The sequence below is a fragment of the Oncorhynchus clarkii genome, chromosome 16 (assembly GCF_045791955.1).
Source record: "Oncorhynchus clarkii lewisi isolate Uvic-CL-2024 chromosome 16, UVic_Ocla_1.0, whole genome shotgun sequence".
Lineage (NCBI taxonomy): Eukaryota > Metazoa > Chordata > Actinopteri > Salmoniformes > Salmonidae > Oncorhynchus > Oncorhynchus clarkii.
In genome coordinates this window covers 2,730,608-2,744,804 of record NC_092162.1, presented here as the reverse complement: position 1 = coordinate 2,744,804, position 14,197 = coordinate 2,730,608, and the positions used below count along the sequence as shown (strand labels likewise).

General features: G+C 52.6%; 1 protein-coding gene across 1 annotated transcript in view; it reads right to left on the bottom strand.

Moving 5' to 3' along the window:
• Window positions 1-14,197, bottom strand: part of LOC139367872 (3-oxo-5-alpha-steroid 4-dehydrogenase 2-like) — an 87,389-nt gene that overhangs the window by 10,524 nt on the left and 62,668 nt on the right. Inside the window, exon 4 of the mRNA XM_071106220.1 lies at window positions 434-584. Coding sequence (XP_070962321.1) covers window positions 434-584 — 151 coding nt within the window. The remainder of the gene's footprint in view (window positions 1-433; window positions 585-14,197) is intronic.

Here is a 14,197-nt window from a genome sequence, read left to right as displayed (position 1 = left end):
TGATGTGACCTGTATAGATTATGGTGCTGTATCCTGTATAGATTACGTCTGCCTCGTGTACCTGTATAGATTATGGTGCTGTAGCCTGTATAGATTACGTCTGCCTCGTGTACCTGTATAGATTATGGTGCTGTAGCCTGTATAGATTATGGTGCTGTAGCCTGTATAGATTATGGTGCTGTAGCCTGTATAGATTATGGTGCTGTAGCCTGTATAGATTATGGTGCTGTAGCCTGTATAGATTATGGTGCTGTAGCCTGTGTAGATTACGTCTGCCTCGTGTACCTGTATAGATTATGGTGCTGTAGCCTGTATAGATTATGGTGCTGTAGCCTGTATAGATTATGGTGCTGTAGCCTGTATAGATTATGGTGCTGTAGCCTGTGTAGATTATGGTGCTGTAGCCTGTGTAGATTACGTCTGCCTCGTGTACCTGTGATGGTGGACTGCCCGTCGTCCAATAAAGCACATGCTGCAGAAGGCAAAGGAGAAGGTAGTCAGCGACCAGGTTGCCATGGCGTAGCCAAACCACTCCACAATTTCACCAAAGTAGTTGGCCCCCGACACGTATCGAAACAGACCCCCTGGGGGAGAGAACACATACTGAAACAGACCACCTGTGCGAGAGGACACATACTGAAAAAGACCACCTGGAGGAGAGGACACATACTGAAACAGACCACCTGGGGGAGAGGACACATACTGAAACAGACCACCTGGGGGAGAGGACACATACTGAAACAGACCCCCTGGGGGAGAGGACACATACTGAAACAGACCACCTGGGGGAGAGGACACATACTGAAACAGACCACCTGGGGGAGAGGACACATACTGAAACAGACCACCTGGGGGAGAGGACACATACTGAAACAGACCACCTGGGGGAGAGGACACACACTGAAACAGACCACCTGGGAGAGAGGACACACACTGAAACAGACCACCTGGAAGAGAGGACACATACTGAAACAGACCACCTGGGAGAGAGGACACATACTGAAACAGACCACCTGGGAGAGAGGACACATACTGAAACAGACCACCTGGGGGAGAGGACACATACTGAAAAAGACCACCTGGAGGAGAGGACACATACTGAAACAGACCACCTGGGGGAGAGGACACACACTGAAACAGACCACCTGGAAGAGAGGACACATACTGAAACAGACCACCTGGGAGAGAGGACACATACTGAAACAGACCACCTGGGGGAGAGGACACATACTGAAAAAGACCACCTGGAGGAGAGGACACATACTGAAACAGACCACCTTGGGGAGAGGACACATACTGAAACAGACCACCTGGGGGAGAGGACACATACTGAAACAGACCACCTGGAGGAGAGGACACATACTGAAACAGACCACCTGGGGGAGAGGACACACACTGAAACAGACCACCTGGAAGAGAGGACACATACTGAAACAGACCACCTGGGAGAGAGGACACACACTGAAACAGACCACCTGGAAGAGAGGACACATACTGAAACAGACCACCTGGGAGAGAGGACACACACTGAAACAGACCACCTGGAAGAGAGGACACATACTGAAACAGACCACCTGGGAGAGAGGACACATACTGAAACAGACCACCTGGGAGAGAGGACACATACTGAAACAGACCACCTGGGGGAGAGGACACATACTGAAAAAGACCACCTGGAGGAGAGGACACATACTGAAACAGACCACCTGGGGGAGAGGACACACACTGAAACAGACCACCTGGGGGAGAGGACACACACTGTAACAGACCACCTGGGGGAGAGGACACATACTGAAACAGACCACCTGGGGGAGAGGACACATACTGAAACAGACCATCTGTGGGCTGGGAGAGGACACACTGAAACAGACCACCTGGGGGAGAGAACACACACTGAAACAGACCACCTGGGGGAGAGGACACATACTGAAACAGACCACCTGGGGGAGAGAACACACACTGAAACAGACCACCTGGGGGAGAGAACACACACTGAAACAGACCACCTGGGGCAGAGGACACATACTGAAACAGACCACCTGGGGGAGAGGACACATACTGAAACAGACCACCTGGGAGAGAGGACACATACTAAAACAGACCACCTGGGAGAAGATACATACTGAAACAGACCACCTGGGGGAGAGGACACATACTGAAACAGACCACCTGGGGGAGAGGACACATACTGAAACAGACCACCTGGGGGAGAGGACACATACTGAAACAGACCACCTCGGAGAGGACACATACTGAAACAGACCACCTGGGAGAGGACACATACTGAAACAGACCCCCTGGGGGAGAGGACACATACTGAAACAGACCTCCTGGGGGAGAGGACACATACTGAAACAGACCACCTGGGGGAGAGGACACATACTGAAACAGACCACCTGGGAGAGGACACATACTGAAACAGACAACCTGGGGGAGAGGACACATACTGAAACAGACCACCTGTGGTTGGGAGAGGACACATACTGAAACAGACCACCTGGGTGAGATGAAACATACTGAAACAGACCACCTGGGGGAGAAAACACACACTGAAACAGACCACCTGGGGGAGAGGACACACACTGAAACAGACCACCTGGGGGAGAGAACACACACTGAAACAGACCACATACTGAAACAGACCACCTGGGGGAGAGAACACACACTGAAACAGACCACCTGGGGGAGAGGACACATACTGAAACAGACCACCTGGGGGAGATAACACATACTGAAACAGACCACCTGTGGGTTGGGAGAGGACACATACTGAAACAGACCACCTGGGAGAGAGGCCACATACTGAAACAGACCACCTGGGGGAGAGGATACATACGGAAACAGACCACCTGGGAGAGAGGATACATACTGAAACAGACCACCTGGGGGAGAGGACACATACTGAAACAGACCACCTGGGAGAGAGGACACATACTGAAACAGACCACCTCGGGGAGAGGACACATACTGAATCAGACCACCTGGGGGAGAGGACACATACTGAAACAGACCACCTGGGAGAGAGGACACATACTGAAACAGACCACCTGGGGGAGAGGACACATACTGAAACAGACCACCTGGGGGAGAGGACACATACTGAAACAGACCACCTGGAAGAGAGGACACATACTGAAACAGACCACCTGGGAGAGAGGACACACACTGAAACAGACCACCTGGAAGAGAGGACACACACTGAAACAGACCACCTGGAAGAGAGGACACATACTGAAACAGACCACCTTGGAGAGAGGACACACACTGAAACAGACCACCTGGAAGAGAGGACACATACTGAAACAGACCACCTGGGAGAGAGGACACATACTGAAACAGACCACCTGGGAGAGAGGACACATACTGAAACAGACCACCTGGGGGAGAGGACACATACTGAAAAAGACCACCTGGAGGAGAGGACACATACTGAAACAGACCACCTGGGGGAGAGGACACACACTGAAACAGACCACCTGGGGGAGAGGACACACACTGTAACAGACCACCTGGGGGAGAGGACACATACTGAAACAGACCACCTGGGGGAGAGGACACATACTGAAACAGACCATCTGTGGGCTGGGAGAGGACACACTGAAACAGACCACCTGGGGGAGAGAACACACACTGAAACAGACCACCTGGGGGAGAGGACACATACTGAAACAGACCACCTGGGGGAGAGAACACACACTGAAACAGACCACCTGGGGGAGAGAACACACACTGAAACAGACCACCTGGGGCAGAGGACACATACTGAAACAGACCACCTGGGGGAGAGGACACATACTGAAACAGACCACCTGGGAGAGAGGACACATACTAAAACAGACCACCTGGGAGAAGATACATACTGAAACAGACCACCTCGGGGAGAGGACACATACTGAAACAGACCACCTGGGGGAGAGGACACATACTGAAACAGACCACCTCGGAGAGGACACATACTGAAACAGACCACCTGGGAGAGGACACATACTGAAACAGACCCCCTGGGGGAGAGGACACATACTGAAACAGACCTCCTGGGGGAGAGGACACATACTGAAACAGACCACCTGGGGGAGAGGACACATACTGAAACAGACCACCTGGGAGAGGGCACATACTGAAACAGACAACCTGGGGGAGAGGACACATACTGAAACAGACCACCTGTGGGTTGGGAGAGGACACATACTGAAACAGACCACCTGGGTGAGATGAAACATACTGAAACAGACCACCTGGGGGAGAAAACACACACTGAAACAGACCACCTGGGGGAGAGGACACACACTGAAACAGACCACCTGGGGGAGAGAACACACACTGAAACAGACCACATACTGAAACAGACCACCTGGGGGAGAGAACACACACTGAAACAGACCACCTGGGGGAGAGGACACATACTGAAACAGACCACCTGGGGGAGATAACACATACTGAAACAGACCACCTGTGGGTTGGGAGAGGACACATACTGAAACAGACCACCTGGGAGAGAGGCCACATACTGAAACAGACCACCTGGGGGAGAGGATACATACGGAAACAGACCACCTGGGAGAGAGGATACATACTGAAACAGACCACCTGGGGGAGAGGACACATACTGAAACAGACCTCCTGGGAGAGAGGACACATACTGAAACAGACCACCTGGGGGAGAGGACATATACTGAAACAGACCACCTGGGAGAGGACACATACTGAAACAGACCACCTGGGGGAGAGGACACATACTGAAACATACCACCTGGGGGAGAGGACACATACTGAAACAGACCACCTGGGGGAGAGGACACATAGTGAAACAGACCACCTGGGGGAGAGGACACTTACTGAAACAGACCACCTGGGGGAGAGGACACATACTGAAACAGACCACCTGGGAGAGAGGACACATACTGAAACAGACCACCTGTGGGCTGGGAGAGGACACACACTGAAACAGACCACCTGGGGGAGAGAAACCACCTGGGGGAAAGGACACATACTGAAACAGACCACCTGTGGTGTGGGAGAGGACACATACTGAAACAGACCACCTGTGGTGGGGGGGAGGATACATACTGAAACAGACCCCCTTGGGGAGAGGACACATACTGAAACAGACCACCTGGGAGAGAGGATACATACTGAAACAGACCACCTGTGGGTTGGGAGAGGACACATACTGAAACAGACCACCTGGGTGAGATGAAACATACTGAAACAGACCACCTGGGGGAGAAAACACACACTGAAACAGACCACCTGGGGGAGAGGACACACACTGAAACAGACCACCTGGGGGAGAGAACACACACTGAAACAGACCACATACTGAAACAGACCACCTGGGGGAGAGAACACACACTGAAACAGACCACCTGGGGGAGAGGACACATACTGAAACAGACCACCTGGCGGAGATAACACATACTGAAACAGACCACCTGTGGGTTGGGAGAGGACACATACTGAAACAGACCACCTGGGAGAGAGGCCACATACTGAAACAGACCACCTGGGGGAGAGGATACATACGGAAACAGACCACCTGGGAGAGAGGATACATACTGAAACAGACCACCTGGGGGAGAGGACACATACTGAAACAGACCTCCTGGGAGAGAGGACACATACTGAAACAGACCACCTGGGGGAGAGGACTTATACTGAAACAGACCACCTGGGAGAGGACACATACTGAAACAGACAGCCTGGGGGAGAGGACACATACTGAAACATACCACCTGGGGGAGAGGACACATACTGAAACAGACCACCTGGGGGAGAGGACACATAGTGAAACAGACCACCTGGGGGAGAGGACACTTACTGAAACAGACCACCTGGGGGAGAGGACACATACTGAAACAGACCACCTGGGAGAGAGGACACATACTGAAACAGACCACCTGGGAGAGAGGACACATACTGAAACAGACCACCTCGGGGAGAGGACACATACTGAATCAGACCACCTGGGGGAGAGGACACATACTGAAACAGACCACCTGGGAGAGAGGACACATACTGAAACAGACCACCTGGGGGAGAGGACACATACTGAAACAGACCACCTGGGGGAGAGGACACATACTGAAACAGACCACCTGGAGGAGAGGACACATACTGAAACAGACCACCTGGGGGAGAGGACACACACTGAAACAGACCACCTGGAAGAGAGGACACATACTGAAACAGACCACCTGGGAGAGAGGACACACACTGAAACAGACCACCTGGAAGAGAGGACACACACTGAAACAGACCACCTGGAGGAGAGGACACATACTGAAACAGACCACCTGGGGGAGAGGACACACACTGAAACAGACCACCTGGGGGAGAGGACACACACTGTAACAGACCACCTGGGGGAGAGGACACATACTGAAACAGACCACCTGGGAGAGAGGCCACATACTGAAACAGACCACCTGGGGGAGAGGATACATACGGAAACAGACCACCTGGGAGAGAGGATACATACTGAAACAGACCACCTGGGGGAGAGGACACATACTGAAACAGACCTCCTGGGAGAGAGGACACATACTGAAACAGACCACCTGGGGGAGAGGACTTATACTGAAACAGACCACCTGGGAGAGGACACATACTGAAACAGACAGCCTGGGGGAGAGGACACATACTGAAACATACCACCTGGGGGAGAGGACACATACTGAAACAGACCACCTGGGGGAGAGGACACATAGTGAAACAGACCACCTGGGGGAGAGGACACTTACTGAAACAGACCACCTGGGGGAGAGGACACATACTGAAACAGACCACCTGGGAGAGAGGACACATACTGAAACAGACCACCTCGGGGAGAGGACACATACTGAATCAGACCACCTGGGGGAGAGGACACATACTGAAACAGACCACCTGGGAGAGAGGACACATACTGAAACAGACCACCTGGGGGAGAGGACACATACTGAAACAGACCACCTGGAGGAGAGGACACACACTGAAACAGACCACCTGGGGGAGAGGACACACACTGAAACAGACCACCTGGAAGAGAGGACACATACTGAAACAGACCACCTGGGAGAGAGGACACACACTGAAACAGACCACCTGGAAGAGAGGACACACACTGAAACAGACCACCTGGAAGAGAGGACACATACTGAAACAGACCACCTTGGAGAGAGGACACACACTGAAACAGACCACCTGGAAGAGAGGACACATACTGAAACAGACCACCTGGGAGAGAGGACACATACTGAAACAGACCACCTGGGAGAGAGGACACATACTGAAACAGACCACCTGGGGGAGAGGACACATACTGAAAAAGACCACCTGGAGGAGAGGACACATACTGAAACAGACCACCTGGGGGAGAGGACACACACTGAAACAGACCACCTGGGGGAGAGGACACACACTGTAACAGACCACCTGGGGGAGAGGACACATACTGAAACAGACCACCTGGGGGAGAGGACACATACTGAAACAGACCATCTGTGGGCTGGGAGAGGACACACTGAAACAGACCACCTGGGGGAGAGAACACACACTGAAACAGACCACCTGGGGGAGAGGACACATACTGAAACAGACCACCTGGGGGAGAGAACACACACTGAAACAGACCACCTGGGGGAGAGAACACACACTGAAACAGACCACCTGGGGCAGAGGACACATACTGAAACAGACCACCTGGGGGAGAGGACACATACTGAAACAGACCACCTGGGAGAGAGGACACATACTAAAACAGACCACCTGGGAGAAGATACATACTGAAACAGACCACCTCGGGGAGAGGACACATACTGAAACAGACCACCTGGGGGAGAGGACACATACTGAAACAGACCACCTCGGAGAGGACACATACTGAAACAGACCACCTGGGAGAGGACACATACTGAAACAGACCCCCTGGGGGAGAGGACACATACTGAAACAGACCTCCTGGGGGAGAGGACACATACTGAAACAGACCACCTGGGGGAGAGGACACATACTGAAACAGACCACCTGTGGGTTGGGAGAGGACACATACTGAAACAGACCACCTGGGTGAGATGAAACATACTGAAACAGACCACCTGGGGGAGAAAACACACACTGAAACAGACCACCTGGGGGAGAGGACACACACTGAAACAGACCACCTGGGGGAGAGAACACACACTGAAACAGACCACATACTGAAACAGACCACCTGGGGGAGAGAACACACACTGAAACAGACCACCTGGGGGAGAGGACACATACTGAAACAGACCACCTGGGGGAGATAACACATACTGAAACAGACCACCTGTGGGTTGGGAGAGGACACATACTGAAACAGACCACCTGGGAGAGAGGCCACATACTGAAACAGACCACCTGGGGGAGAGGATACATACGTAAACAGACCACCTGGGAGAGAGGATACATACTGAAACAGACCACCTGGGGGAGAGGACACATACTGAAACAGACCTCCTGGGAGAGAGGACACATACTGAAACAGACCACCTGGGGGAGAGGACATATACTGAAACAGACCACCTGGGAGAGGACACATACTGAAACAGACCACCTGGGGGAGAGGACACATACTGAAACATACCACCTGGGGGAGAGGACACATACTGAAACAGACCACCTGGGGGAGAGGACACATAGTGAAACAGACCACCTGGGGGAGAGGACACTTACTGAAACAGACCACCTGGGGGAGAGGACACATACTGAAACAGACCACCTGGGAGAGAGGACACATACTGAAACAGACCACCTGTGGGCTGGGAGAGGACACACACTGAAACAGACCACCTGGGGGAGAGAACACACACTGAAACAGACCACCTGGGGGAAAGGACACATACTGAAACAGACCACCTGTGGTGTGGGAGAGGACACATACTGAAACAGACCACCTGTGGTGGGGGGGGGGATACATACTGAAACAGACCCCCTTGGGGAGAGGACACATACTGAAACAGACCACCTGGGAGAGAGGATACATACTGAAACAGACCACCTGGGGGTTGGGAGAGGACACATACTGAAACAGACCACCTGGGTGAGATGAAACATACTGAAACAGACCACCTGGGGGAGAAAACACACACTGAAACAGACCACCTGGGGGAGAGGACACACACTGAAACAGACCACCTGGGGGAGAGAACACACACTGAAACAGACCACATACTGAAACAGACCACCTGGGGGAGAGAACACACACTGAAACAGACCACCTGGGGGAGAGGACACATACTGAAACAGACCACCTGGGGGAGATAACACATACTGAAACAGACCACCTGTGGGTTGGGAGAGGACACATACTGAAACAGACCACCTGGGAGAGAGGCCACATACTGAAACAGACCACCTGGGGGAGAGGATACATACGGAAACAGACCACCTGGGAGAGAGGATACATACTGAAACAGACCACCTGGGGGAGAGGACACATACTGAAACAGACCTCCTGGGAGAGAGGACACATACTGAAACAGACCACCTGGGGGAGAGGACTTATACTGAAACAGACCACCTGGGAGAGGACACATACTGAAACAGACAGCCTGGGGGAGAGGACACATACTGAAACATACCACCTGGGGGAGAGGACACATACTGAAACAGACCACCTGGGGGAGAGGACACATAGTGAAACAGACCACCTGGGGGAGAGGACACTTACTGAAACAGACCACCTGGGGGAGAGGACACATACTGAAACAGACCACCTGGGAGAGAGGACACATACTGAAACAGACCACCTCGGGGAGAGGACACATACTGAATCAGACCACCTGGGGGAGAGGACACATACTGAAACAGACCACCTGGGAGAGAGGACACATACTGAAACAGACCACCTGGGGGAGAGGACACATACTGAAACAGACCACCTGGGGGAGAGGACACATACTGAAACAGACCACCTGGAGGAGAGGACACATACTGAAACAGACCACCTGGGGGAGAGGACACACACTGAAACAGACCACCTGGAAGAGAGGACACATACTGAAACAGACCACCTGGGAGAGAGGACACACACTGAAACAGACCACCTGGAAGAGAGGACACACACTGAAACAGACCACCTGGAGGAGAGGACACATACTGAAACAGACCACCTGGGGGAGAGGACACACACTGAAACAGACCACCTGGGGGAGAGGACACACACTGTAACAGACCACCTGGGGGAGAGGACACATACTGAAACAGACCACCTGGGGGAGAGGACACATACTGAAACAGACCATCTGTGGGCTGGGAGAGGACACACTGAAACAGACCACCTGGGGGAGAGAACACACACTGAAACAGACCACCTGGGGGAGAGGACACATACTGAAACAGACCACCTGGGGGAGAGAACACACACTGAAACAGACCACCTGGGGGAGAGAACACACACTGAAACAGACCACCTGGGGCAGAGGACACATACTGAAACAGACCACCTGGGGGAGAGGACACATACTGAAACAGACCACCTGGGAGAGAGGACACATACTAAAACAGACCACCTGGGAGAAGATACATACTGAAACAGACCACCTGGGGGAGAGGACACATACTGAAACAGACCACCTGGGGGAGAGGACACATACTGAAACAGACCACCTCGGAGAGGACACATACTGAAACAGACCACCTGGGAGAGGACACATACTGAAACAGACCCCCTGGGGGAGAGGACACATACTGAAACAGACCTCCTGGGGGAGAGGACACATACTGAAACAGACCACCTGGGGGAGAGGACACATACTGAAACAGACCACCTGGGAGAGGACACATACTGAAACAGACAACCTGGGGGAGAGGACACATACTGAAACAGACCACCTGTGGGTTGGGAGAGGACACATACTGAAACAGACCACCTGGGTGAGATGAAACATACTGAAACAGACCACCTGGGGGAGAAAACACACACTGAAACAGACCACCTGGGGGAGAGGACACACACTGAAACAGACCACCTGGGGGAGAGAACACACACTGAAACAGACCACATACTGAAACAGACCACCTGGGGGAGAGAACACACACTGAAACAGACCACCTGGGGGAGAGGACACATACTGAAACAGACCACCTGGGGGAGATAACACATACTGAAACAGACCACCTGTGGGTTGGGAGAGGACACATACTGAAACAGACCACCTGGGAGAGAGGCCACATACTGAAACAGACCACCTGGGGGAGAGGATACATACGGAAACAGACCACCTGGGAGAGAGGATACATACTGAAACAGACCACCTGGGGGAGAGGACACATACTGAAACAGACCTCCTGGGAGAGAGGACACATACTGAAACAGACCACCTGGGGGAGAGGACATATACTGAAACAGACCACCTGGGAGAGGACACATACTGAAACAGACCACCTGGGGGAGAGGACACATACTGAAACATACCACCTGGGGGAGAGGACACATACTGAAACAGACCACCTGGGGGAGAGGACACATAGTGAAACAGACCACCTGGGGGAGAGGACACTTACTGAAACAGACCACCTGGGGGAGAGGACACATACTGAAACAGACCACCTGGGAGAGAGGACACATACTGAAACAGACCACCTGTGGGCTGGGAGAGGACACACACTGAAACAGACCACCTGGGGGAGAGAACACACACTGAAACAGACCACCTGGGGGAAAGGACACATACTGAAACAGACCACCTGTGGTGTGGGAGAGGACACATACTGAAACAGACCACCTGTGGTGGGGGGGAGGACACATACTGAAACAGACCCCCTTGGGGAGAGGACACATACTGAAACAGACCACCTGGGAGAGAGGATACATACTGAAACAGACCACCTGGGAGAGAGGACACATACGGAAACAGACCACCTGGGGGAGAGGACATATACTGAAACAGACCACCTGGGAGAGGACACATACTGAAACAGACCTCCTGGGAGAGAGGACACATACTGAAACAGACCACCTGGGGGAGAGGACATATACTGAAACAGACCTCCTGGGAGAGAGGACACATACTGAAACAGACCACCTGGGGGAGAGGACACATACTGAAACAGACCACCTGGGAGAGGACACATACTGAAACAGACCACCTGGGAGAGAGGATACATACTGAAACAGACCACCTGGGGGAGAGGACACATACTGAAACAGACCTCCTGGGAGAGAGGATACATACGGAAACAGACCACCTGGGAGAGAGGATACATACTGAAACAGACCACCTTGGAGAGAGGACACATACTGAAACAGACCACCTGGGAGAGAGGACACATACTGAAACAGACGACCTGGGGGAGAGGACACATACTGAAACAGACCACCTGGGGGTTAGGACACATACTGAAACAGACCACCTGTGGTGTGGGAGATGACACATACTGAAACAGACCACCTAGGAGAGAGGACACATACTGAAACAGACCACCTGGGGGTTAGGACACATACTGAAACAGACCACCTGGGAGAGAGGACACATACTGAAACAGACCACCTGTGGTGTGGGAGATGACACATACTGAAACAGACCACCTGGGGGAGAGGACACATACTGAAACAGACCACCTGGGAGAGAGGACACATACTGAAACAGACCACCTGGGGGAGAGGACACATACTGAAACAGACCACCTGTTGTGTGGGAGAGGACACATACTGAAACAGACCACCTGTGGTGTGGGAGAGGACACATACTGAAACAGACCACCTGTTGTGTGGGAGAGGACACATACTGAAACAGACCACCTGTGGTGTGGGAGAGGACACATACTGAAACAGACCACCTGTGGTGGGGGGGGGGGACACATATTGAAACAGACCTCCTAGGAGAGAGGACACATACTGAAACAGACCTCCTGGGGGAGAGGACACATACTGAAACAGACCTCCTGGGGGAGAGGAAACATACTGAAACAGACCTCCTGGGAGAGAGGACACATGCTGAAACAGACCTCCTGGGGGAGAGGACATATACTGAAACAGACCACCTGGGGGAGAGGACACATACTGAAACAGACCTCCTAGGAGAGAGGACACATACTGAAACAGACCACCTGGGGGAGAGGACATATACTGAAACAGACCACCTGGGAGAGGACACATACTGAAACAGACCACCTGGGGGAGAGGACACATACTGAAACATACCACCTGGGGGAGAGGACACATACTGAAACAGACCACCTGTTGGAGAGGACAAACTGAAACAGACCACCTGAAGGAGAGGACACATACTGAAACAGACCCCCTGGGGGAGAGGACACATACTGAAACAGACCTCCTGGGGGAGAGGAAACATACTGAAACAGACCTCCTGGGAGAGAGGACACATACTGAAACAGACCACCTTGGGGAGAGGACACATACTGAAACAGACCACCTGGGGGAGAGGACACATACTGAAACAGACCACCTGGGGGAGAGGACACATACTGAAACAGACCACCTGGAGGAGAGGACACATACTGAAACAGACCACCTGGGGGAGAGGACACACACTGAAACAGACCACCTGGAAGAGAGGACACATACTGAAACAGACCACCTGGGAGAGAGGACACACACTGAAACAGACCACCTGGAAGAGAGGACACACACTGAAACAGACCACCTGGAAGAGAGGACACATACTGAAACAGACCACCTGGGAGAGAGGACACACACTGAAACAGACCACCTGGAAGAGAGGACACATACTGAAACAGACCACCTGGGAGAGAGGACACATACTGAAACAGACCACCTGGGGGAGAGGACACATACTGAAAAAGACCACCTGGAGGAGAGGACACATACTGAAACAGACCACCTGGGGGAGAGGACACACACTGAAACAGACCACCTGGGGGAGAGGACACACACTGTAACAGACCACCTGGGGGAGAGGACACATACTGAAACAGACCACCTGGGGGAGAGGACACATACTGAAACAGACCATCTGTGGGCTGGGAGAGGACACACACTGAAACAGACCACCTGGGGGAGAGAACACACACTGAAACAGACCACCTGGGGGAGAGAACACACACTGAAACAGACCACCTGGGGGAGAGGACACATACTGAAACAGACCACCTCGGAGAGGACACATACTGAAACAGACCCCCTGGGGGAGAGGACACATACTGAAACAGACCTCCTGGGGGAGAGGACACATACTGAAACAGACCACCTGGGGGAGAGGACACATACTGA